Source organism: Prosopis cineraria, unplaced genomic scaffold (genome assembly GCF_029017545.1).
Source record: "Prosopis cineraria cultivar Desert tree isolate PC_DT_omini unplaced genomic scaffold, ASM2901754v1 PC3, whole genome shotgun sequence".
NCBI lineage: Eukaryota > Viridiplantae > Streptophyta > Magnoliopsida > Fabales > Fabaceae > Prosopis > Prosopis cineraria.
In genome coordinates this window covers 11,351,359-11,378,902 of record NW_026555334.1, presented here as the reverse complement: position 1 = coordinate 11,378,902, position 27,544 = coordinate 11,351,359, and the positions used below count along the sequence as shown (strand labels likewise).

The window sequence follows — 27,544 nt, the reverse complement described above, 5'->3', positions numbered from 1 at the left end:
AAATCGGTTTGTAAATTTGAGGGTGTTACAGGAGTCAATAATGTCTCTATCACAAGTGTGTGAAGAGGAAAAAATTATAGTCTGTAAGTGGGTTAGATCACCTTTGGCCAGATATTTCTACCATCAAAAGTGTGTTCAGGTCAACAAGTGGTTGATCCAGGAGAACTTATGGTTTTATGTCAGGGAGCATTAAAGGTTCAGTGGTTAGATGATTGTGCTAGTGTGTAATTGTGTGGAATTATTGTGAAAAGATGCATTTATCTCATAAATCTAATATACTTGATGTTACCATAGTTTTGATAGTTTATCATGGTTATTTGTGATAATAAGCATTTAATGAACTATATTGATTATTGAGATGTTTATCTCACCCCATAGTTATATTTTACAGGTGAGGGCTCTGGTAGGGGCAAGGGAAAGAAAGAGGCAATTGAAGAGTGGAGAACATTGTAGTATAGCTCTTTCCCTTTCTCTTTTGGGTTTGTAATGAATATTGTCATTATATAATACCGACTTAGGAATATGACATTATTTTGGGATATCACTTGTATGAATTTGTGATAAGTGTGCGTATCTTGGTTCAAGATTGATATTGTTGATTAAATGTGCATGATTGGCCAAGTTACAATTACAAGTGAAGAATTTGAAGAGATTTATGTATCAAAATAACCAATTGACATATGTGTTAGAATTTATCCATCCGTTTATGTTATTGTGAAATGGAGATTTGATGCTCATTTTGAGTGAGATTGCTTATTTGTGTGATATGAATGAACTGTCATATTGTGTGTGGTCCATTTAAGGTGGTCAATATGTTTTTGGGGCTAATGGCATTAGGTATTGTAAGTTGAACACCCTTGTGCATGTTTTGAGATATAAACAAACCATTTTGTATTCGGATATTCATCTTTTAAACAAATGATTATTTGAGTGTGAAACCTAAGCCATTAGCTAGAGGGTTCAAAAGCCTCATATGGACATTTGAATAGCCTAAATTGGACATTAGATGGCGAAACGGCATGCCCTAAAAATTCAGAGGGCTGTCATGACAGCAACCTATTATCATGACAGTAGGTGTATGCCACGGCACAAGTCACCTTTGAGAGACTCATCCCTCTGTGCCATCCGTCATAGTGAGCACAGCTTGCGCGTGACGGACGGGCTAGAATTTTTGAAAAGTGGCTTGTTTTAACCTAATTTGATGTGATTTGATTTTCCTGCTTCTGTATTTGTTATTAATTGATTTTTAACTATGGTTTGAGCTTAAACAACAATATTCAAAAAGGATTTTTTAGAATTTCATTATTTTAAACTAATTATCTTTTAAACCCTTGGGTTATGATAACTTTCGATTGAGATTTTATCTAATCCTAGTTATCACAATGGCATGTATGAGTATTGTCCTAGTAATGTCAAGACGAACATTACAAATAGCACTATAAAATAATAACATTAATGATTTTGAGATCAAGGTATGTGACGATCTAAACATGAGGGAGGTTTCAAACTGTATTGAAGATTTTATACCCACTCTAAAGATAGATGATGCTGAGAAACAAGTAGAAGTTAATAATACGACAAAGCAATTGCATATATAAATTCCACCTATGATGGTTATTCCTTTTGAAACAATTGATGATGGTATGCAATTTGATCTTGCTCCTGTTTTACCTTATTGGTCTGCTACACCACATAATGATAGGGTTATTGTAGCTCTAAAAGAACAGCTTGTTCTTGACCCACATGGTCCATTCTAATATTATTTCATTTGTTGGAAAGGATTTATAGACTTACACTTTGTGATTCTACATGCTCAGATTGTTTGTTGTTCACTTGATGCCATTTATTAGCATTTGATTCATTGGAAGGGGTTCCCAAATATAGCAACGACCTGGAGTCTCTTGATCCCATTGTACTTCTAGAGCACATCTACAATTTTTCTCTCCGAAAAAGAGTTCTTCAAGCCAGGGAGAAATGATGGGAAGGTTAAAAAAGAAGTAATTAAAAATATTGAAGATTTAAGAAAATTGAAAGATTGAAGATGTTTTATTAGGATATTTTATTAATTAAAAATATTTTATTTTAATTATCATAATATTTAAATTATTATTATCTTTTCATTTAATTTTAGGATTTTAAGAATTTCTTGCATTTAATTTTAGGTTTAAGGTTGAGGTATATAAATAGCGGCTTAACTTATTTATTTTGTAGACACGCATTTGATTGAATAAAAATAACTGTTATCTTGTCTCTCTTTTGAGTTTTTCTTTTCTTTCTATGCTCTCCACTAATTCCTTTCTCTCTTTTATATATTCTCTTCTCCCTTCTCCTTTCCCCTTCTACATCAATTATTTTTTTGATCAAATATTAAAAAGTATATTATAGTATTAGAAAAATTGTTATATTCATTCTTTAATTTTACAAAAAATTTAATTTGGTCTCTTCATTTTATAAATTATTTTTGTAGTCTCTAATTTTAAACTAATAATTTTTTTTACCAAAAATGTTAATATTACAATTTCATATGTTGGAAAAAAAAATTTAAATGATGATATTTTAATTCAATTATTTTTATAATTTAAATTTAAGCCTAATATTTTAACATTTGAGAATATTTTATTAATATTTAAAATTAGTGTTGACATTTTCTGATAATGAGAATGATGATGTTAGAGGATTAAAAATATATTTTATAAAGTCAAGAGATAAATCTCCTATATACACTTGTACATATACATTGTAATTATAATATATGATGTGTGTGTGTGTGTGTTATATTCATCTAAACCTATGGCTTTTCTGGATGTATGTATGTTTGTTTGTTTGTTTTTAATATAATAGATATTTGTTAAGTTTCCTATTATTCCCGTGTGTTTATTTTTAGTCTTGTGTTTGTTTATCCTGGCCCACTGTAAATCTATCTCTATAGGTTTAGCTTGAGCCTTCTAATGTTATCTTTTTATTATAAAATAATAGTTTGATCTTTTGTCAAAAAAATCTAGTTCCTTATGCGTAATGAATTAAGATTTGAATCTTTATTAAAAATTTATTCATATTTAGTATCCAATTATACCTCGAATGGGATTGCCTCTAATAAGAGGATATATAACATCTAAAAAATTATCCTCTTGATTAATTAGACTAATGAAAAGTAATTATGTAAATTTAAGTATAATTAGGTTTGGGAGTAGTTACAGATAGCCAATAAATTTATTAGATTTAACTTTAGCTATTAGATTTAACGTTAAGAACCTCATTTTCTAACATAGGCCTCTTTATTTTGGTTTATATATGTGTAACCAATTTTATAATATTAATTAACAAAATGCATATTTTGATATTTTTTGTACTATTTAATTGTTTATGTTGATTTGTTATATTTTAGACCTTAAAATGGTGTGTTGTGATTTGAGAAGTTTGGACAGGATCTAAAATGTTAGTGCAAGTATGACTTTTGAGATTAAGATGATTGTAATTGAAGATTGTGAGTTTTAATGTTAAAATACCTCTCTCTTTACTTTTAATGAGTTTGGGATTGAGAGTTAAATTTTTGAAATATGCAATATCTAATTATTGTGGTATGTTACATTGATTGTCCAAAGCTTATTGAGTATGGTATAGGTGTTGAGTTTTGCTTTTAGCATTTGATGTGAATTTTGGACACCCATGTTATGGTTATAGGGTGAAAATGTCTTGGTTTGCATTTGGAAGTCCAATTTGTGATTAGGTTATAATTTAAAAGTGAAACCAGTGTCATTAGTTAAATTTTTAAAAGAGTTTTTTGTGAACACCTAAATCACCTTAACTGGACATCAGATGAAGATTTAGGGTGCATTAGAAGTTTGGCCAAAAAATTTGCCATGACAACATATTGTCATGTCATGGGTTCTGCATTTTACATTGTAGCGTACAATGCTATGCTATGACATATTTCTAAATTTTGCTAAAGTGTGCTTGCTATGCCTTATACCACAGCATATTTGCATTATGCCACAGGGTATTGTACTATAAATGTTGTTTTGGCTCTTTTAATCTTAAATTGATCTGTTATCTTCCTAATATGATTTCCATGCTCCTATATACATATTTTTCTTTTAGATTAAGAAATAATTTTATAGGATTTTAAGTTTTAAAAATTTAGAATTCCATTTATGAAAATTTTACAAACTTAATAATCCATTTAGGTTAGTCCCTAATTACCTCAATTTTGAAATTAATTATGAATTAATAAGAGCAACCTCATAGGATACTCATAAGTAATAAAAAAAGAATTTATACATTGTTGCGATTGTAACATATATATATAATATTGAACATTTATTCAATGGATGAAATATTTTTTTGTAAAATTTTTTAAAGTAATTATGCTTGAGTTGGGAACAAAAATTTCTCATGCAATTTTCATTTACATTTGTCAAAGGAAATCTTTTCTATCCATGGGTATCATCTTGTCGGAGTCAATTAATGGCGGAGCCATATTGTATTGAGAGGGACAAATGCACCCCCTTACTTTGAAAAATATTATAAGTAGGTATTATTTGGGTCTAAAATGAAATGTCAACCCAAAATCATAAAGAGGAAGAAAAATTAAAAAGACAAGTCCAATTAAAAATAAGGCTCGATCCATTCTCAAAAAGAGTCGTGCCACACACATACTCAACATGACCCTTAAGACTTAGAGCAACTATTTATGGGAACTATTGGGTGGACACGAGAGCGTTATCTAATGTGTCACAAATCTCACGAAGCTGTGCTAAGTGATAATGGATATTTGTGAATGGGCTCCAAGTTCTTCAGACATAATGGTCTCAGACAAACTATTATAAAATGGGCTCAAACTAACAACAATGCATCATCATCAATATCAGATTCAACAATAACTTATACCAAAAAACCTTCTCAGATTCATCTTTTCTGAATTGTTTTACCTTATATTCCATATTTAGATTTAGATTTATTTCTAATTCACAAGTTGTAATAATTGTAACTTTGTCTTATATTTTTCATTAATCAAAAACACCTTTTACACCAATCTCTTTACATATTCATATTCGGTGAGATGAGGTGAGAGAGCTCAAGGATCTTATAGTTATCTTTGAGACTCCAAATCTCTAATACACCTAGTTTTATTATTCAAATATGATGTTCAATTTGTGGAGAATAGGTATGTAGATTTTGCAACTTTGCATTCTTTATTCTTAATATTTTTGCATCTTCTGGACTAAATAAAAAATATGTAGGCTCAAAAGCTTATTAGATATAAAATAATTTAATGATTTACATAAAATATGAAGAGCATATTTATCCACCAACATTTTTAATATAATTTTTTAAAAAGTTGATAATCAATCTATTTATGTTATAATAATTACTGTAACTATTATTTTTAATTATTAAATTATTATTTTAAAAAATGTTATTTTTTAATTAAATTATCTTGCACCCCCTAGCTTCAGGGCCTAGATCCACCACTAGAGACAATCAAATTTGAGGTGCTATTTGACACTAAACGTGGGTCTATTTTTCAACGAGAAATCAAATATTGCTCATCATGAAAGATTAGCCTCTCTTTTTAAACCCAATCCTATTGGTGTCAAACTCAAATTGTTAGAGGCTGACGGATCCAATTTTTCACTGATCAGAATTCATAACATGTTGATCCATATAACTCAGCCTCAGTCCAGTTGGTTCGGGCCTCAAGCTTTAGGTCCAAAGCCAATTTTCTCGGACCTAATTTGATGAAGATCAGTGTTGAACAACAGGCCCACTAAATAGACAAGAACTAGGCTAAGGCGAGGAAGCCCGAAGATAAGAAAGCATGAAGCTTGATGCAGCGTCGTGGCTTCGAAATGGAAAATGTCATTTCAGGACAAAAAAAGATAAATAATGACACGAAAGGAACGACAACTTATGAAAACCAGATCCGTGGACATAGTGATGGAATTTTTTTTTTCTTTTACACACACAGTTTTATGTTATTTTTATTTTAAATTCTTAGCAGGCCACCCCTTTCTTCTATAGATCTATGTTAGGCTAATAGGAAGTATTACTTTTGTTTTTTTTTTAATACAAGGGCAAGCCTAAGCTTAATTAATCCGCTACAATTATTTAAATATTAGAGCTCGAGTTCATTTTCCTAATAAGGATATCATTACAAAAGGAGGGAGCTTCCTTAACTAACAAAAGGTATTGCGCATCAAAATATTCTTTTCTAGCTAGAATGTCTGCACAACCAATCGAGTTTTGATTTGTCAAGATGATATATCAATCTTCTCTAAATGACAAATGCCATTTTATATATGATAAATCAGAGATTTCAAAAGGTGATTAGAATCACAAACATGAGCAGAGCTAATTGTAAATGAGAGAGGCATATGCACCCCTCAACTTGAGAAAAATAAGATGCATGGAGTGTTAGTTTTAATATTTTGTAGTTTGTACTCTCCTTTTTTTTTATATATATTTTGCACTCTCTTATTTTAATATTTTAAACTTTAAACCCATTTCAATATTATTTTTATAGTCTAGATCTAAAATTTAATTTTTTAACTCAAAGCCTAATGAATATTAATATGTAATTTTATTATATCTAAATATCAATATTATTTATTAAACCTTCAAAAATAGGAAAAAAATTTAATTTGATTAAACCAGAACTATATCATCCTTATCCCAAATACTAGTTAGAAACTAATAAAAAAAGCAATAAAAAATAAAAATTCAAGACTCAATAGTAAATTTAATGAATTTTTTTATTAGTTTTTTGTACTTGCAAAGTGAAATTAAAAAATAAAAAAAATAATATATTTAAAAGAGATAAAAAAATTTTTCTTACTAAAAATCTTAACTTCACCATTGCCCCTATTGAATCAAGATCTTAGTTCGGCCACTGCTCACAAGTCAGCGTGATTAAATTTAAACCTTCATGTTCAGCTTCGAGAGAGTATTACCATTAAATGCATGCGAGCATTAGGTCCAAAGACGCTGCCCTAGGTCTTTCTGTGGCATTTCATGAATTTTCGTTCTTTGAGTCTCATTATTAGTTTATTGCTCATGCTGGGTCCTGAATGACATTGTCTCAAAAGGAAGAGTGCTCCTTTCCAACTGCTACACGCCGATGCCGTAAGCAGCAATAATAATATGTGCGAGCCCACACGCAACCCATCTCTCTCTCTCTCTGAGACTGTACCGCGGGTTGTCACGTTTGCAATTCTCTTCTTTACAACCACGGAGCTCACTGTTCTCTTTAACGCGTTTCGGTTCCTGTAAGCCCCTCGTTCTCTCTCTCTCTCTCTCTCTCTCTCTCTCTCTCTCTCTGTTCCGACTCTATTTCTATTCCTCTTTGTAAATATCTTTATTTACGATTCCGATGCTTGAGTGCGGTTACCCCAATCTCTGCAAATGTTTGTTTCGATTAGTAATAGAGATTTGGAATTCAAAACTTTTTGGATTTCAATGGGTTTCTTCTGATTTTGGTGATTGAATCTGGATGTCTCATGTTGGTTCCTGAATGTTATTCATTGACCCCCTTGTTCGTTTAGGTTGTGGAGAATTTTCGGGGAAAATGGAACAGACCCAGAAATTTATAGCATGCTTTTGACTTTTTCTTCTTTGCTTTCTATTTCAATAACTATAGGTGCCCATGGAAGCTGAAGGTTGTGTCTGGTTTATTATTTTCACCATTTCGAGTTGATCCTGAAACTGTGGATGAAGGTCATAATATTCTGAGTTTTTCTGGCGTTGTGTTCTTGTTTTATTTATTTACGGTTGTGATTTTGGAGCGGCAGCTCTGTTTAAATCTATTGCTACGACATTCTTTTTCATTTTTGAGATGTATTGATCTTAGATGCCATCTGTGCTTGTAATCTTGGAAGCAGATTTCTCACTATATTTTGTCTCAATTTGTGATTTTTCTGCAGTAAAGAAGGACCCTCCTCTTTGCGCGTGTCCCGTCCTCTTCTCCAATTCTCCACTATCACAAAAGCCCTGTATCACCTATACCGATCTCTTCCTCTTTGCACTGTAAAAGAGAATGGAGGTCAAGCTTTGGAGCGACAAGCGCGAGAGAGAAATGTACGAGAACTTTGCGGAGCTCTATGCCATTATCAAGGCGACTGAGAAGCTTGAGAAGGCCTATGTTCGAGATGTAATCTCATCTCAGGAATATGAAGTAGAATGCCAGAAGCTAATAGCCCATTTCAAAACTTTGGCATCTACCCTCAAGGATACCGTGCCAAACATTGAGAGATTTGCCGACACATACAAGATGGATTGCCCGGCGGCTATCAACCGCCTTGTGGTATCCGGAGTCCCTGCAACCGTTGAGTACCGGGCGGCTGCTGCTTCCTCTGCGTCTACCTCTGCTGCCATTGTTGCAGAGTGTGTGCAAAATTTTATAACAGCCATGGATTCCTTGAAGCTTAACATGGTGGCTGTGGATCAGGTCCATCCTTTACTCTCAGACCTTTACGGTTCACTGAATAAGTTGAGCATTTTGCCATCGGACTTTGAAGGGAAGACCAAGATGAAAGAATGGATTGCAAGGTTAGCTAAGATGGGAGCAGCAGATGAGTTGACAGAGCAGCAAGCTCGGCAGCTTCACTTTGATCTTGAGTCTTCTTACAATTCCTTTATGGCAGCTCTACCCAATGCTGGTACATGATTGAGTGGGGGATGCTTGTAAATAATGTTGAAATTTCCTTTTGTTCTGGTGGGCTTATAATTTTTTTTTTTGGGTTTATTACTATTCTTGTTTTTGTTTATTGGAGAGCAATCGGCTATTTGGTGATAGCTTATACATTCTAAAGGCTGAATATTGCCATTATGTGGCACTATGCTGATCATTAATGCTTGCTCTCATAGTATGAACGAGCTCTAAACTTCTCCTTCGTCCTTGTACCGTTTGGTTTGAGTTTCCAAGTACTTTTGCGAAGGGTTGGAGAACAGCTGTTTGTTTCATTCATTTATTTGATATATATATATATATATATATATATTCTAGAAGGGTTTTAACTTTAACACCCTCACATGCCCAAATGATTGAGATCATGGATATCTCTATGCGCACAAGACCCGTGCAAATCATCAGAACTTTTTGATCATTGTAATGATTAGTCTGATCGTTTTGTCAAGATGCACTAAACTTGCCTAAAAGAAAGTAATCGATTCGGGTGTTAGAAAATCTTTTGGTTGTTCCTCGAATTACATTTATTTTTATTATGACATTATCTTAATTGACGTGCAGAGAATCCTGGATAATGTACCCTTCCTCTTTCCCTACCTCGCTGAACTAAGTTACTAATGAAGGCCGTGATTATTTATTAGCAATAACCTGCAATGAACACCCAACTTCTAGATGATGATCAATGGTTGATATCTGAGTTTGCGGTCTCTTTAATGTTCTCAATGGCTTAGTATTCTAGCTAGCAGCTATGATCGAAGCATGAGTGAAAGGATATGTTGTGGGAAGAGGAATTACAGTCGAACTGATGTTTATTGTACGTGGCTTTAGCAGATTTAGTGTTGAGATGGTGATGTTAGACTACAGTCTAATGTTGAAAACCTGACATCACTGCACTAACGTGTGAAAAAGAGCAAAAGCCTGATGATATTGTTGAATATCAAATATTTATAACATAATCACTGTATAGGTGAAAAGGGTAAGAACAGCAGATGAAAACAGAGGAAATGAAAAGAAAGAAAGCTGGTTCAAATGTGGTTATATCTCAAGAACATGTGAAGCTATTGTTACAAGATTGCCAATTTCTTGTTCCTTGCGGTTCCCTTGCTATTGCAATTGAATGGGAATCTAAATTGCAGACTAGCTCTCTTCTATGGTTTTCTGGGCTGAGGAAGGCCATCTGAATTGAATGATTTCTCTTTAACATGAAATCACCGAACTCCACTTTTCACTGCTCCAGGCATGCCCACTTGTCCTAGCCCCTAGGCACAAAAATAATGCTAATTTCACAGTAAAAACATTCTCAAGACACTCCCAAAAGACGACCGGCGGATCAAACCAACATCTCCGAGTCTGTCTAGGAATCTCCCTGTGTTTCAGGATACAAAATCTGAGAAGCATTTTGGGGATGAAAAATACTCTCAAAATTCTTCAAATGATCCATCTACCCACACCATCTCCATCCTACCTCAATAAATGAGGTACAATTTGAATCAAGATGGGAAACAAGAGCACAATGATGAGGACAAGTCCAAGAAGTATGGCAATGCAGGTCCACTTCCTCGACTCCTTCTGGTGCTCTCTGGCCTCCTGAAGCTGCTCGGTGCCTCGCCTAACGAACGAACTGGCATGCGCCACATGGCTCTCTATGTTGTTGAGCTGCTGGCCCTGAGCCTCCACCAGAGCCGCCATGTCCAAGAACACTTGGTGCAGCTCAATCAAGTTCTTCTCTATCTCCTTCACAGCATCATGCCTCTCTTGAATCTCTGATATGGTGTCCATTATCTGACCCCTCCCCTGTTCTTGAATGGCCCTTTGCAAGAAGCTCTCACTCTCCCCACTTGCTATCAAGTTTTCTATGGTATCTTCATCTGCTTTCTCTCCTGTGATTGTGAAATACCTGCATTTTCAGTCAAAAGTTCTTATTTCTTCCCTTTTCCCATCCTCCCATCTGACTTTACACATCCACTGGACATGTTTTATCGTGTATTGCATGGAGTCTGAGGAATGAATCATAACGTCACAGTGTGGCTTTACTTTTTATGTTGACATTGATGTTATCTTGATGATTATATACATGATGTGTTTTATCATACCTGCGTTCAATTGTTTCCTTGTATTCAGCTTGCATCCTGGCTCTGAGCCCCTGAAAGTCATCCATCAAGTCCTTGAGCTTCTTCCCCAACCCACTGACAACGGAGGTTCGGGTCCGATCAGCCGATGAGCCTGGGCCACAGCCTGGAACGTTCCTCTGGGCAGCATTAGACCTCTCTAGAGCCTCCAGCTTGCCCTTGATGATCTTGACCCGTTTGAGGACCTGCTCAACGTCCTTGTCCATTCTGGATCGAAGCTCCTTCATGGTCTTAGAATTGTGCACAACCTTGCTCTCCTCATTAGCATCCTGCAATTTCCTGTACAGCTTCTCCACAAATCTCATGTCCTCCTTCACATTCTCCACATCCTCGAAGAACTTGTCCAGGTTTATACTCTCCTTCCCTGCCTCCACATCGTCCAGGTACACCTGCTGTTTCAAGTCTGTGTACTTCTTGAAGGACCCTGAGATTAGATCGTTCATTTTTACAAATTTTTGGGAATGATTTCAATATGGGTTTTCTTTCCTACTTCTCTGTTCTGGGTTATGATGATAGTGTGGTCCAGTAACAGAAATATCATGAACTTGTGTTACTTTAAAAAAAAAAAATTGACTTAAAAAAAGGGTTCAAAAAAGGTTCATCCTCCTTTCTGGATTTGTTATTATCAAATCTGGATGATGATGAGAAGGAGGAAGGTTTTGGTGACAAAAGCAAAACCAATTGTCACCAACAAAAGGCGTTGAGGTGAAATTTCCTCTCTGTTTTGCTCTTGGAGAGGATAGACCTTTAGAGGTTTGTGGTTAATTAGAACCAATAACCAATATTACGAGCTTAATGAGCCTCACTTTACTCTCAATTTTACAAGTGTCGTTGCTTTTATTATTTTTTATTTTGGGTGAAAATATTTAATATAAGATACTCCACCATTATCGTTGGTGATGAGATTAGTGTTTTAAAATCCACTTTAAGATGTTCTATGACTTGGTCGTGTTTTTTCTATCCTCTGAAACATTTTTCTTCCGTTCATATTTAAGGAGTACTTGGCTGAACGGAAATTTCTTAGACTGTCTTTATTGCAGTTTATGGGTTTTTTTGCCCCTTTTAAGTCAACCAAAATAAAAATATCTTCAGCTTTTAGTAAGTGGTTTCTTATCCATGAAAAATATTTAGACTTGTTGACTTGTGGATTTACTGTAAAGGAAAATTTAGATAACTATGGTCAAAGAAATTGCAATATATTTTTTCTTAAAAAAAAAAATTGTTGCATGATTGTTTGGTTGTGTTGTAGAATTGGTTTGATTTTGCTTACATTTGTCGAAATATGGACATGAGTTCTTGACAATGTTAATGTTATGCGTGAAACGGTCGTTTGGAAGAATAAAAATAATTGAAGTTGCAGTGATATGATTTTTCATTAAAAAAAAAATGTTGCCGTTTATATTGTTGGAAAACATATACATGGAAATGATTATTTTTTCTCATTATATAAAAATAAACATATGTATGAAAACATGTATAAAAATAAAAATAATCGAAGTTGTAGTGACTCCCGGCAGAATATTTTCTTCAAACCTTTTTCTAAACCACCATGTATCATTTTTCTTATTTTATCCCTCCAAAATTATTCAAATTCAAGTAAAATCTTATTTGTGTACTTTTAAATAGATATATTTTTTCCTTTCTTGTTTCACAATTCGAAATATGAATTCCTTCTTTTAGTAGTGAGTTGTCTGTCATGATCGACTAGATCACGTAAACTAACAAGTGCGGTGCGTTCAATTAGATCCTTTGAAGAAAAAGTAAATGAACTGAAATAATAAATCCTCTGACATAGATATGAAGCTCCCTATTCTAAAAATGCATAGGAGAATCTATCTGTCCGCATTTATTTGCTTTGCATAAAAAGGAAAATATGTGGAATTATATTGGTGAAATAGCTATGCTCCCTCGGAAATACAATATAAGTTGTTTCTAGATATTTTACTTAATCTAAGGAATTGGATAAGTGATATATATATATATATATATATATTTAATAACACTTTTACTATATTGAATAATTAATGAAAATATTTTAAATAAATCAAATGTTATATTTATTATTTTTAATTTTAATGGTGCAATTGAAAAGAGGTGAAAATTTTAAAAAATTAAAATTTTAACTAATTTTTAAAAAATATAAATTAATTAATAATAACTTATATTATGATTCGAATGGAGCATAGTTTTAAAAGGGTTTATCTATAAAATTTTACAGGAAATTCTGAAAAAGCAATAGCAAGAAGCAACAAAAGGTGTCTGCTCCCTGGATGCCTTCCACAATTTTAACTTTCAATTCCTCGTTTCAACTTTCCACTTCACTTCAGACCAACCAACCCCCCTTCTTCCATTTACTACTGCCACTGCCTTTAATGTCCAACTCTCTCTCTCTCTCTGACTTTTCTACTTGCGTGCTTTAGTCACCCACATCCCACGATATTTAATGCATCTCTTCTACAGTGGACAAGAGTGAAAAAAACACTTCAGCTAAGTGCACAGCTTTGCTCATCTCCAAACAATATAAATGCTCATTTTGTTCCCTATTACAATGTACCTTTGACCATCTCATGATAACTAAAAAAATGTGATTAAGCTTTTAAATTCATATGAAAATAAAATAAGTTTTTAATTTTACTTTTATTTAAATAAAAATTCTTCAAATTTGCATTACATTTAGTGTTAATATTGAAAAATGAAATCAACTCTCCCATCAAGTGCCTTGTATTAAAAACTAAAAAAAAAAAATTAAATCTAGAAGACATTCTATAGTAAAAACCCTGAGTGTATATATATATATATATATTGCCTGACAAGTCACCTTGTCCGATCAGTAACTACAATACAATTACACAGACCAGATTGATAAGAGCAAGTTCTGCTGACCTAGGTGTATTATTTTATAAATCTATTTGCAGACCAAAATAAAATTTTACACAGTAATTAATTGTCAATTCCCTCTACCGTGCGTATCAGTAATTATTATTTATTAGCTAATCCCACAAGTATTGGTGTATTGACTCGAAAAATAAGATTATCACAATAGGAGAGACGAGTGTTTCTGATCACAGCAAGTGATGTTTAGGACTTAGACTGAAATATCTATTGCCGTTTTTTCATCCGGCATAGTGAATTAACCTTTAATCTCAACTCCACAAAATAACAATAGAACTTTCTGAGCATACATCCTATTGCTTCCAGCAGACATTAACTAAACAGAAACTTTCCTTGAGCTAAAGATAAGAATGGGAGAACAAATTAAGCTTAGTTACATTTTCGTTGTTGAATGATGGTGGCAAGGTGAACTCTTAAATGAAAATAGCTTCAACCTGCTACGTCATTCACCTGCATTTTCAGTTTTTTTTTTTTCCCCTACACAAGCCGCTATAACGATGTCCACTTACATTACTAGAACAAATTGTAGGTTTCTCCACCTGCTGGTTTTTTTGCTGGTTTTTTTCCTACCCCTCTTTCTGTACAGACCTGAAAAAAGCAAGAAGCCGAAGTGGATAAATGTACATCAAAAAATCTCCACACTTCCAATATAGCTTTGCAGGATCATCTCACTGGAAGCTGCTCACACATTCATAGACAAGGTTTGGGCATGTTCCTTGTCAGCATTATGATTACTACTGCCAAGGGCTACACCATTGCAAATTTTCTCTTCCCTAGCTTCATCTCCAACTTGCTGTGACTGTCCACCTGAAGTATCTCCGGCAAAAGAGTTCACCATACTCGGATGCCTCACAAACCTACCAGCATCATGGGGCAACTTAATCATGCTTCCGGAATCCGAACTGGGAGACAACTCCTCCTCTCGCTCAGGCTGAATATTGAGGTCAATCTGGCCTTTGAATGGCGAGGCAGATGACTTTGTCTTGTTAGGGTCATCATCAGAACCTTCATTGCCCTCCCTGTTCTGGTTAGGACTACTACTATCTCCTGTGTTACTGCAAGGGAGGGAATCATCATCCAGCAAGATCTCTGACATTGGTTGTGGTGGCTGGGGTGGCTGTGCCTGTTGCTTTTTGCGTGTTGTCTCTGCTTCTCTCTCTGATTGTTTCTTCTCGCGCCGCAACATCAGGGTTCGGAAACGGCGCTTCACTGTTAAGCAAACATTACATGTGCAAGTCTGCTTATGCTTCGGCCCCTTGCCACTAGGAGGCTGAATGCAAACAATGCAAGAGCAGCCCGGTCTATGCCGAGGGTGTTTTGTTGTGGCTTGGGCAGATGCTGGGAGAGCCTCCCCCTCTCCCAAGATGGCTAGGTTAGCAAGAGTGTCAAGTCCTTCCAAAGCTTCAACATTATCAGGATCCTGCTTGGCGGCCTTCATTTTCTTGGATACAACTGTCAAAAATGAAAAATAAAACCTTGGATAGGAATAACATCTCTCAAATTATATCAATCTTCAAGATATTCTCGTATTTCATATTATGCTATTAGAGAGTATTTGTCAAATACAAGCTCCGTAATTTCCATATAGGGCGTCTATGATGCAAGACATGGATTCTACATCCAAAAAGAGTTTACAAAATTAAGATAAAGAAGACACAAGAAATCATGCAAATCAAACCTGAATTGCAAGGGGGAAGCAGATCTTCAAGCTGCTCTGCTGTCAACTCCTGTGCAGCCGAACATGATCTGGAGGCATGGAGGATACATCAAATGACAAAAAATGGCCAGAGATATTGGTTAGATATTAACATATAGATTCATAACTGAGCAAAGTATGAACTTTATGTTATGAGGCTGCCTGAGTAGATGAATAGTGTGCTTAGTAGAACTGAAAAATAAACAAATCAAGTAGAAACAGACAAATAACCAGCCCCAACTCCCCACAAAACACCATCTTCCTCTGTTGGACTCCTTCCATTTTCACTCAAACCAGATAACAAAAAAATAAACAATCAAATATATAAAGGTCACCCCCCCCTAATAGTCAGAATCCATGGTATTATCCAGAGTCTAGGGATATAGATATCTTCATATCCATTTGAGGTTTAATGAAACAACCTCTAGGGCATCATATATCACACTTAACACACTTCTAGTGCAGAAGACATCACCCTTAACACAGTTATGATCAGCATGAATGTCCTGACTGAAATGCATTATTCTGAGAATGCTGACCAATTTTCCATGCAAATTTGGCATGCAAAAACTAAGGACAGCATGAGAAACCAAAATTGCCAATGAAAACCAAAACAATAGATATATCTTGCACCTTTCTGGGTCCCATGGATTATCTGAACATGTCCATCTTGATGTTAGAAGAGCATTGGCTGGCAATTTGCGCCATTTTTGACAATCTTCACATTGAGCCCACTGGATCTTTTCACTGGCACACATAATATTCATTACAGAGATGAATTTACACAGTAAATTAACAAGAAGAACAATTTTTCCTTTTCTTTCAATCAGCAATGCCATTTATAGAACAGGAAATTTTCCACTTTGAAAAAACTGTGCAAGTCATGCTAACAGATTGATAAATTTGGGCAAAACAAGCCATAAAGCCAAAAATGGACTCATATGTAACTAATCAAGAAGTGATTCAGGCCAAAAAAGAGAAAGTCAACGAGAAGTAATCTACCCAACACTGTCCGTGGTGAAAATTGTTGGTTTCCCTAGCACTGGAGCATCCTGTAACAACAATGCCAGCATAAGGGCCTCTACAACACATGAAGATCCCCAAATCTTTAGAAGACACCAAGGCAACAATAATAGATTTAGACAGAATAATTAAATGTGCAGATTAACTCTCTTCTCCATTTTCTTTCCCTTCTCAAGTGGCCTGATCCTCCTAAATTTTAAATTCAGTTAGTTCCAATAAATCAACTCATCATTCTTAAAACTGCATGTTAGATTTACTCTTCACCCAGCTAAAACTTCATTGTCAACCAATTATATCACCTGCATCATAGCCATCACATCTGAATTGCCATTTGGATTAATTTCATGACCACAGGAAATGCATTACTGTGCAAATGGAAAGTATGTGCCGATCATTGGTTGTGGACACTTAAAAGGTTGGTGATTTGTGTTCGCCATATGCACTCTAAAAACAGGTCTGAAAACTTGGTTTAAGATTGTTATTATAGATCGTTCTCACTAAAAATTGGAAATGAAAGTTTCCATAGAGTCACAAGGTCTAACAACTTCAGCAGTTCTGTTCAGTACCACAAGACCACATGATGATGCATTGATGCTATTGAAATTAGCCATCCAGTGTTTTGTCACTAGAAAATAAAATGATGTTGGCCATTAGAAATCATTTAAAATAAAACAAGACCAACGTACCTCATACTCCTCAAATTCAAAACCTTCAATCACCACAATGCTGGGAACATGGTTAGGAGGGGGACGGAGCAGGCCTTGAGCTTCTTCCCATGTAATATTCAACTCTATTAGATCCTCATTCTCAATTCTTAGTCGCTTACTCTTTGAACCCAAAGCACTACTCTTTCTCTTCCTAGAAATGGAAGATTTGCTCCCCAGCGCTTCTTTTGCTATATATCCTGATTTGTCAACTTTAGACCATGAACTAGGATCCAATTCAACCTACATAGCACATGAAAATACAACCATGTTGAACTTCTTAAATTATGTACATTATCAGTTAAGTAAAATTAATTTTGTAATACTGACTTCACCATGTGTAGAATATCCATTTCCAGTCTTGTTTGTTTCGTTGTCCTGCCAATATGAAATAAAAAGCCAACATAAGTAAATTTTCAGTTGAAAGTCCATGTATCCCGCATACTCTGTATTCACGGATAAATTATGTGAAACAAAATAACCAAAAAAAAAAAAGTGCACTGCTATATTAGTTATCTATTAGAAAATATCTACAATCAGATTTTCAGCCATAGTTACAATGCTGAAATTCAAATCCAGCACATTTTAAGTCATAAAGTTACCGGCTGCATTTTAAAACCTTCAGTCTCTGTCAACCATGTGATTCATGGTGTGTCTTAAGTCCTATTTTCAGGAATTCTCACATGTAACTTCTATGCAATTTAAATGGTGAAAATAATAATTTACAATCTAAAAACCAGTTTCATGTGTATAGTTTTTCAGTACAAGTATCCAGCTGAAGTTAAATTAGCAAGATGGCCATCAATTAAACATATAACTGGCACTGTAAAAAATATAATTAAACACCAAAGAATATCAATATACTCTGACATTGACCAAGATCATACCTGATCAGATTGGGTAGCACTTGAAGCCTTTCGAAATCCCATAACCAACCTCCCCTCTGGCTCCAACCGACTAAATGTTACTGCAGAAACAAACTCAAATCAGCCACAAAAGACAAAACAAGATAACTTTAAATCACAATAACTAGATCACAAGACAACGGGAATTATTGCAGGCTTATCTTAGATTTTTAAATCTAGAAGAACTGATTACATGTAGACAAGCATAAATAACGTAGCACTACTAGGCTTTTAACACAAAACACAAACTGTACAGTAAAAATAGCCTATGAATTAAATGAAGCAGCATTAATTTCAGTAGAAGAACTCTAAATTAGACAAGAGATAGCTAGGAAATTTTAAGCCACCCCAACACATGAAAATGCTGTAAGCAACAACCAGGAGTATTGAATCATATATTCCAATATGCGTTGCCTTCAGTATGACATGTTACCTGTGTCACCAGCTTGCAATTGCATGGACTGTATGCATGGAGTTACACCTTCTAAAACATACATTCTACTGTTATTGTTGGGCCAAAAGCGAAACTGAAATATCCATTCCTTGCCTTTTGCATCAAGGATTTTAAGTGGCAACCCTTCAGGCTGAGAAATTGGTGGAAAGTAGGCCTATCACATGAAAAATTACATAGCATTACATAATCTTCAATTAAATTATACTGAAACCCATGAAGTATTAGCACTAACACAGGTCAATCCAAAAATGATTACGACTCTTAATATTGAAACTGGACTTGAATAATAGCAAGGACACTGAAATATTTTTTTTGCAAGATTACAAGTATATGGTAAATCAAGCTATCTCCATAACTCTAGATATGAAAAATACACAATATGTCATTCAGACATTAACTTGTTCTTTTTTTTTTTTTTTGGCTTTGATACATTTATCTAGTATTCAGTACTACTGGATCAAATTCAAGCATTGCTATGTCCAATTGGAAGTAGCCTTCCCAAGATTATTTTTTCCTCCACAAGATTCAAACCATCAATCTTGCTGAAGAGAAATAAAGCCATCAACTCAACCACCATTCATATCGACCCATTCTTTTACTTCATAGAGTGCAATGCAATGTGCACATGGATATATAAATTGCATTGTATCTGATGGTAACAGCTGAATAACCATATATACAGTAGTCAGAAAATAAAGCTTAACTTTATCGTGCCATGTAAAATATATATATATATATATTTTTTTTTCCTTTCATGTGTACTGTGTTTTTCTAATAGAGCACAATGGCGTCTTGCAATCCATATAGCCGACCCCACCTAGTGGGATAAAGGCTTGTTGTTGTTGTTGTACTGTGTTTTTCTAAATAAAATAAAAATCCTATTTTGACCCAAAAATAAAAACCCAGTTCATATAAAGAGAATAAAATGGAGTAAATGAAATCCTCTAATACTATGTTTGGTTGAAGGGGTGAGGAGGGGGGTGGGGAGGGGGGAGGATGGAGGATGGAGGATGGAGGATGGAGGGGAAATTTCATTAAAATTTTAATGAAAGTAAGAATGCATGACATAAAAAAACTTCGTTGCCATCAAGAACGTTCATCTCCACAAAAACTGTTTCAACTCAGAAGTTCAAAGTACAAGCTCATGAGTGGTTTTATTAATATCCCTGTCACATCCTCACAAGAAAGCCCTTTGGACTTAAGCGAAGACAAAGCATAGAACCATCACACTTTGTGCGAGAACTTTTTAAGAAAATGGGAGCGGCTAGGACAGAATGCATGACCATCTGATCATAAAGGCTCTAATACATGTCAAGAACCATTTCAACTGAAAAGCTTAAGCTATCAAATAAAGACTCGTGATTGATTTTATTAATATCTCGAACAATAGAAAAAGTTTAAATGATTATGTGAAAGGCCCAGATTGATTTAACATCCATGCACCCTAATGCAAAAGCAAATTTAGACATGAAGGAGGACAAAGCATGGGCCCAATATACCATGTAATGGTAATCCAATTTAGTTATGCCGAATGGGGGGCAGCCAGGATCAAACTCTTAAACTTAAAACACTTTGTTTCTTTCAAAAGAGCTATTATGTGAGGGCCTCTAATTGGTTTATACTATAAGACCCAGAATTTTGGAAACATTTGTTTTCACAAAATACACCACATCACAGTAAGCATGGTGCAACTCCACAATGCATTACACCCACGCATTTTCCCAGTATTCCTCTAAGGGGATGTGCTTGACTAATTTGCAGTTCACTTGATCAGTTTCTACATAGAAGATCACGCTACCTCACACCAATAGATTCTTGATTCTGACTAGAAAGTTCTTACTAAGACACTGTTCCTGAATCCTGATCCTGTGAATGTAACTTCACCCATCCCGTTTCTGCAATCATTACTATTGTCATGACTTTCCTAGCAAAACATGAAAAGGAAAAATACAGCATTCTACTGCATGACACTACAATAGTATATGGTACCTAAGTTGGCCGCATATGCTAATGGACATATCAAGCAAGAAGCAAAACATTGTGTATAGCAAGCCTTAAAAAAAAAAAAAGAAAAAAAAAAACCATCTAACATGGGACATGACAAACCATGGGCAATGGGAAAATTTACAGAATCCTAGTATCTTTGAAGTGTTGCATCATGGTTTACTAGTGTGCCATACACATATAGCGCGCAATCATAATTCCCTTTCACAAAGTTCAGTTTACCTTGAACATGAAGCACCAACTAAAGTAATTGTTAATCCAAAAGTACCCTTTTTCACCCTACTGATTGTTTAAAGAAAGAAACCTCTTGACTGACCTCAGCACATTTTTTTGGTAGCACTAGACGCCCAATTCGCCCAGCATCACTAGCGCTCAACGTTTTTTGGAACAATGGAGTTATAACAGAATTAGAGCTGAAATAAAGTCAAGGCTCCATAACTTCCTCAATGGTAATCAGACATAATTGGAGAAGATAATGCATTATAGAATTATAAACTAACACAATAATTTGTAATTTACAGGATACTCAAGAGATATTTGATGTAGCTCCTGATCAGTACACCTGGGCCAGTACCGGGGCAGTAACTGGTTCCTTCCTCGGGCATCTGCTCTGGGCCGTCCATTCCGTGCCTGTGATTCACATGATGAATCAAGTGCAGCATGTACAGGGCCACTAAATTGCTTTCCATGTGGAGGAGTTTGTTGCGGATGACTTCCAGTTACCCCAATTTGACCATTTCTTTCATTTTGATGTGCATAAGGTACAGTCAAACCAAATGGTTGCATTGATGAATCCTCTTTTAGAGGAGGTTGCTGGCACATACTCAAGCATGAACTAGACTTTTCATCATTCCGCATTCCTGAAATATAACGAGGAAAAAAACATGCTAAGTAGCCATCTTAGCGCCATTCCTCATTCTCTTTAACCTCACCAAAGAATATGCAAAATTCTTACCATTTATAAACATCATTTCCCGTGAACCACTCTTAACATTCCAATTAGCTGGTATACCAGAAAGATCATCACTTTTCTTTTCCAGAGATGAGGCAGGTATCCTTTCATTTCCATAAATATTGTCAACACTAGATATTTCAACTACAGAGGGCACATCTGGGTGCCGGTCAGATGAAGAAGATGTATTGAACAGACTGGGTGCTTGCTTCCATGGCACAGGACCTGATCCAGCTAACTGACTCCAAGTTTTTGAAGACAGGTCTCTAAAACGACTATGAAGAGGAAAAGATGGTGACCAAGATGACTGAGATACAGACAACGAAATATAAAGTCAGTGTGCAGAAGTCATATCCAAATAAAATATTAGAAGTCTGAGCAACATTATTCAAAAATAAAAACAAAAAACCCCCTCAAACAGGAGCTCGTTTGCTCATGGAGGTTGAAGATTAAGACACACAAACTAGAAATTGCAAGCGAACAATATAAGGGACAATCTTTTTCTCTTAAATCAAGCTTAGGGGAGAAAAACAGAGCAAAGCCTGAACTAGATCAATATATGAAAAAACAAACATCACAGCACCATCACAGATGAAGCATCTGTAAAAGATGCACAAAGGGGCAATAGAAATGGAAAGAAAGGGGGGATTGTGCTTCAAGACAAGCGTCAATGAGTAGTGTCTTGACAACTTACACATGTCGAATACAATTTTATTTCTAAACAGACTTAAAGACATAATCAAATCAAGAGATCAAGGGAACAACAAAGTATGTAGTAATTTTATCCCTGCATACTAACATTACATTTATAATAATTGATTCCAATGAAATTAACACTTTCTTAATTTATTGCCAGACAGAAAGAAAATTTCAAGCTCCAAGATCTTATGAATATATGAATGGTGATCACAAACAAGACCTTACTTTCCCACATACTTGTCAAATGAATGCTCAATATTCTTCTCAGACTAGCTGGCTTGCAATATTTGGTTTCATTAAGGAGAAACTTATTTTCTTCTCCAACAACAACACGATTAACAGTTTTTGAGGTCATTTGACAAGAAATAGTGAGACAGAGATGGCAAACACTAACTTGTCACATGATTTGCACGGCAATCTGACAGGAAATCTAGTTAGACTTCTATGTTTCGGTAATTTTCATGCTTTTAGTTACTTTTTAAGTGATTTATTTTTCTTAAAGCTCAGGTTTTCTTTCACTTTGGGTTTAAGTTACTGTATGTGGGGCCCTATAAAAGGCAGTAGGATATTCTCAATGTTAGACTTATGAATTGAAGTTGAGACTAGTTATTATCTACCATTCTCTCCTCCAATTTCTCTCTTCTCCCTCTATCTCTCTATTTCTCCCTTAGTTCTTTTCCCCTCTGTTTCTCCCCTCCCCCCCCCCAAAAAAATTGCTTTCTTGACCTACATCACACTGACAAACAAAACCTTAATCTTCCTCATGCTTGTCTCATAAACGGTCAATGTCCCTTCCAGATTAACTGGCATGGCAATATTTGGTTTCATACTGGGAGAAACTTTTTTCGTCTCCAATAACAATACAATGGACAATTTATGAGTTTATTTGACAATAAGGATTGCCTCCAAAGGAGGATACCTTTGAGCAATAAAAAAAGGTGTGAAACAGGGATGCTCATAACACAAGTCTCAGGCAGATTAAATCATGCCATAATACAAAGCCCAAAAAGTGAAGCAATGAAAAAAAAAAAAAACAACCATTGATGTGCTTAGCGTGAAAGAAAAACCAACCAAAATAATATTCTTCCTGGCGCATGCAATGCATTCAATGCCTCCAGGATCCAACAACATAAAGGCTGTACTTGAAACTATACACCCACAATGAATCCCCTGTAAAGCAAGGCTCGTCATCAGATAAAAGTTCCAGACTCAACATGGGGGATGCATGTCAAGTTATTTGGCATTTAAGAGATATATAGCAATTGAACCAATTACAATTTAAACTCACCTTCCCACATGTCTCACAAGTCCTCCAACCAGAAGCTTTTAAGTGATAAATTTCACAGAACCTTCCCTCCTCAAAAGCAGAACTAAGTGTCGCAGAAACAGAGACAAATTTTACAGAAGGAATGACAATAACATATGCATAGCATATAAAACAAAATCAGAACTATATATATATATATATATCAGATCACTGGGCACGATTAAAGGCCAATTTCACTTCTCTGCTCAGATGCATAAACATGTATAAACAAACAGACAAAAATTTATTCAGTCATTTATTTCCCGCATATACAAACAATTAGTAGTTATAAAAACATACAAGCGAGTCAAAACATTTTTTTTAAACCTAACAACACATGGGTTTCCATTTGGAGTCCATATCGCCAAATATATGTTCCAGCTAAAAAAAATTGAAATGCAATGCTCAACCAGAAGAAAACGCACACAAAAACACACCCACATGCATGGAGCCATACTTTATTAGTTGAACGAACAAATACATCAGCTGCAACAACAAATTTTTCTCTACAGTTTCAAAAGCTTCAACTGTCTGCTAAATGACACAATCATGATATTATAATTATAATTCTATTATAATTCTTATAAAGGAATTTCTTTAGCTCAACAACATGAAGAATCAACAGCATATTGTCAGATAATTTTGAGTGCTGCTTTGATGGCAAATGAAATTGTTGGAGGAGACTAGATGCAACAAGCAAATAGGTCTAGTGTTCAAGTTGGAGTTTGAAGAGACCTACGAAAGGGTGGATTGAGGTTTCTCAGATGAAGCTATTACAACAACAACAAACCTTATCCCACCAAAGAGGGTTGGCTACATGGATTGCATGACGTCATTGTACTCAGACAATTTGAGGATAAACGGAAGCAATGGAACAAAGGTTGCCTTTACTCTGGTGTTTGCTGCTATCCTCAATGGTGAAACACAAGATCTTAGTATCAAGGTCAGCAAAGAGCAAGGTGAGGCAACTTTTTTCTTTAACATGAGCCTTGTAGAGGGAGGATAGCTGATGAAACTTTTGGATTTTGGTTCAGAGGGCTGAGAGTTTGCTTACATAAAATGACACTATTTTCTTTCTTTCTGAAGATAGAAATGACATTTCGATCACCTGTTCCAGATTCAAGCATTTAAAGTATGTTTGAATCAAGGTGTTACAAGGGAAAGCGACCAAATGGATTGATAGCAAGTTAGCAATGTTTGGGAGTTTTTATAAAAAGGTGGAAAAGGAGGAGACAGTCTGGCAATTTAGTTTGCTGTTTTAACATTTTTCTCATACATGTAGTCCAGTCAAATAGGGCTTATTCTGGGATTTCAATGGATACAACTTGCTGTTCCTAACATTCACCCCTCTCCAAAACTACCAAATCTTAGTGCTTTTAAGTTTAAGTTAATCTTGCTAAATGTGGTCTGGTTTGCATCATATTTCAATAAGGAGCTGCACGCATCATAGCAAAGTAGCACATTGTTTATCTTCACAGTGGCCCTTCATTTATCTAGGAGTCCCTTTGCCGGGAAATCCCTCACAAATGTTTTTGGGATCTGATGGTTCAGATGATAACCAAGAGGCTTGAATTAGTTGAGAAAGTTATCACATCCAAGTTGGAAATTATATGACCAGGTTTTGAGGATAGTGAGAGATATCATCTAGTAGGCTGGGAGGACTGTCATGAGTAAAAAGTAATTTGGTGTCTTAAACATCACGTACTGTTAATCCCTGAACTGTCACAAAGTAAATACACAGCATGCTAAACTGTCAATAATCCAAAACTTGATTAGTGCTGTTCATGCAAATCCCTGAAAAGCTAGAACTGTTAAAACTGCCTTCCAATTGGCCATTATTTTTCTTAGTTTTAATTTGAGATGGCCCAGAAACACACTCCCCTGATGGAAATATAGAAAATTTTACAGAAGTGTTTAGTTACCACTGACTAGCATCAGCAACAAGGAAAAGTAAATGTATCAAAATTAGAGATGCATGTGGAACTTGAGGGACCTTTTTCATAACAATTTCGGTAGCTTGATACTTTCGACTTGTTTTCTATTAATATCCGTTCTCTACATAGCAACGCAAAATAAATAAAGACGCAGTTTCACAACTAAACTTGTGTTGTTTTACATGTCAAGATGCAATACAGGAGTAACCGAGCACAAAATGAAGGCAAAGCACCGTTGTTAATGTCACCAAAGGGGATAGTATGTTACTAGTGCCCACCGCTCCAGAGTGAAATATATTCCAAAAATTAAAATAAAATAAAAAAAGAGATACTCCCTAGGAAGTAAAGAATTTCGTCCCTATATTATGCCAAACGAAGAGGGAAACTACCATCTAGTAACAAAGTTATTACTGAAAACAGCTCCTCCCCTTGTACCGGTTTGAAATCATGTTCCAGAAAATTTGAACCTAACCGAAACATTTTTAAAATGTTTAAGTTGGGCAAAAATTCCATAGTCGCTATTTAAATTTTAGACTTCACTGCTACTAAAATAGAAGAGACCCACGCATTAATAACAAAACCACTAAATCAAAATTTTCTCTCCTTTGGTAAAAGTGATACGTAATATATGACAAGAAAAAAGCAGACTTTTGCTAACACAACCATTTACACGGCAAAATTTCAAAATAAAGAAGCTGTAAGCTTTAACATAAGCGATACCAAATCCCAGAAACCTCAAGCAGCCCCAACCTCGTACACCGTGAGCCACATGAAATTTGAAAAAGAAAAATCGAAAAATGCAAAAACACACTGTATGAGTCAACAAAATAGTAAATTAGTCACCCGCATCGATCACAGAGCTCGGCGAACTCTCCAGTACGGAGTCTCCAACCCTTCTTAGGTCTGTCTGACTTCAATTCTTTGCACTCCGAATTGTAGCAGACCTTTGACGAGGAGGAAGACCCAACAGTGGACATTGGAACTCAAGAACGTAAATATCAAGCCGAAGAAACTCCAGAAGACCTCAGCCTGATGTGTGAAGAAAGACGAGAAAAAGCTTAAATGGTTGGTGCGTCCTGATCTGTAATCATGGGCGTGAGGGGATGAGGGGGCGAAGAGTTTGGAGGAGGGTTTTAGAGAGAGAAAATATACTCTTTTTTTTTTTGGGAAGTGAGGTGAGAGAAAGTGGAAATGGTTGTAGTAACAGTGTGTGTGTGTGTGTGTGTGTGTGGGGAGTAGCGTTTGCGTGGTATGAATATCTACGGTAAGTGTAAGAAGGGGCATTTATTCGGCTTCGTCGTTTCTCCCCTTTTCAAAACTTTTTCTTGTTTTGTTTCTACGGCTTCCATGCTCGGCCCTCGTCCTTGTTGGCTCTCTATCATTGCGTGCTCAGGAAACAGTTATTCACTCCCATCCTAATTACCACTCAAAGTCTTACCATATTTTTCGCATGATATTTGATACTCTTTCTTATCTTGATTATACAGCTAAAATGTGGTAGTTCGTTTTTTCCCATATATATTATCTTAAATACATTTTTATTGTGGTCATTAATTTTGGTGAAGGGCAAAATTGAAAAGTCAAAAAATTTCACAAATGTAAGGATATTAACTCTCCTTTGAAAACAATGAAATCAATTAACTTTACCCTAGAATTAATATTTAAAGGAGTATGTGATATTATCAAGTGAATTTTTTTTTTGCTAGAAATATGAAATAATATGGATGTTATCAAATGAAATTCAAGCATTGGCAACGTTATAATTCATCTTTCCTCATTAAATTTTTTTTATTGTTAATAGGTATTCTTTTATTAAAGATAATTTTATTTTGTATACGGTCAAGTATTAAATGTTAACCTTTCTGGTGGAAATTAAAATTTTGAAAGACAAATATAATTCTAAAACAGAATATATTAATTGGTCAAAAACACTATAACTGCTTACATTCACGATTACGTTTTAAGATTTATTTGAAATGTATAAAAGGAAGTAAAAATAAACAAAAACAAGGCAAGAATCGACCTAATAATAGAAATGAATCTCCGAATCCTTTTGTGCATCAGCGCACGGAACACTATAGTTTCGCTAAATTTCTCAAACAAATTTATGTTCGATAGGACTTAATTGTTTTCTTTTATAAAAACATTTTCATTATTTATTCT

General features: G+C 35.1%; 3 protein-coding genes across 4 annotated transcripts; 1 reads left to right on the top strand and 2 right to left on the bottom strand.

The window, feature by feature from the left end:
* Positions 1-7,124: 7,124 nt before the first annotated feature.
* Positions 7,125-8,945, top strand: LOC129306519 (vacuolar protein sorting-associated protein 28 homolog 2). Of its 2 annotated transcripts, none has more exons than XM_054947157.1 (2): positions 7,125-7,265; positions 7,920-8,945. In XM_054947157.1, exon 2 carries the CDS (start codon positions 8,033-8,035, stop codon positions 8,660-8,662), a length of 630 nt encoding a protein of 209 aa, XP_054803132.1. In that variant the 5' UTR covers positions 7,125-7,265; positions 7,920-8,032; the 3' UTR covers positions 8,663-8,945. The 2 variants fall into 2 exon arrangements, with proteins under 2 accessions (XP_054803132.1, XP_054803133.1); XM_054947158.1 differs by lacking the exon at positions 7,125-7,265 and adding an exon at positions 7,282-7,713.
* A 665-nt stretch (positions 8,946-9,610) lies between these two features.
* On the bottom strand, positions 9,611-11,550 carry LOC129306518 (syntaxin-124-like). Its single transcript, XM_054947156.1, has 2 exons — positions 10,777-11,550; positions 9,611-10,580 (listed from the first exon to the last, which is right to left on the bottom strand). Exons 1-2 carry the CDS (start codon positions 11,253-11,255, stop codon positions 10,145-10,147), a joined length of 915 nt encoding a protein of 304 aa, XP_054803131.1. The 5' UTR covers positions 11,256-11,550; the 3' UTR covers positions 9,611-10,144.
* A 2,317-nt stretch (positions 11,551-13,867) lies between these two features.
* Positions 13,868-26,600, bottom strand: LOC129305720 (B3 domain-containing protein Os07g0563300). Its single transcript, XM_054945743.1, has 14 exons — positions 26,225-26,600; positions 23,430-23,511; positions 23,213-23,311; positions 21,446-21,749; positions 21,017-21,350; positions 20,807-20,903; positions 18,466-18,640; positions 18,015-18,094; positions 17,458-17,505; positions 17,110-17,370; positions 16,403-16,452; positions 16,034-16,147; positions 15,383-15,450; positions 13,868-15,156 (listed from the first exon to the last, which is right to left on the bottom strand). Exons 1-14 carry the CDS (start codon positions 26,356-26,358, stop codon positions 14,387-14,389), a joined length of 2,616 nt encoding a protein of 871 aa, XP_054801718.1. The 5' UTR covers positions 26,359-26,600; the 3' UTR covers positions 13,868-14,386.
* Between the last annotated feature and the right edge of the window lie 944 nt (positions 26,601-27,544).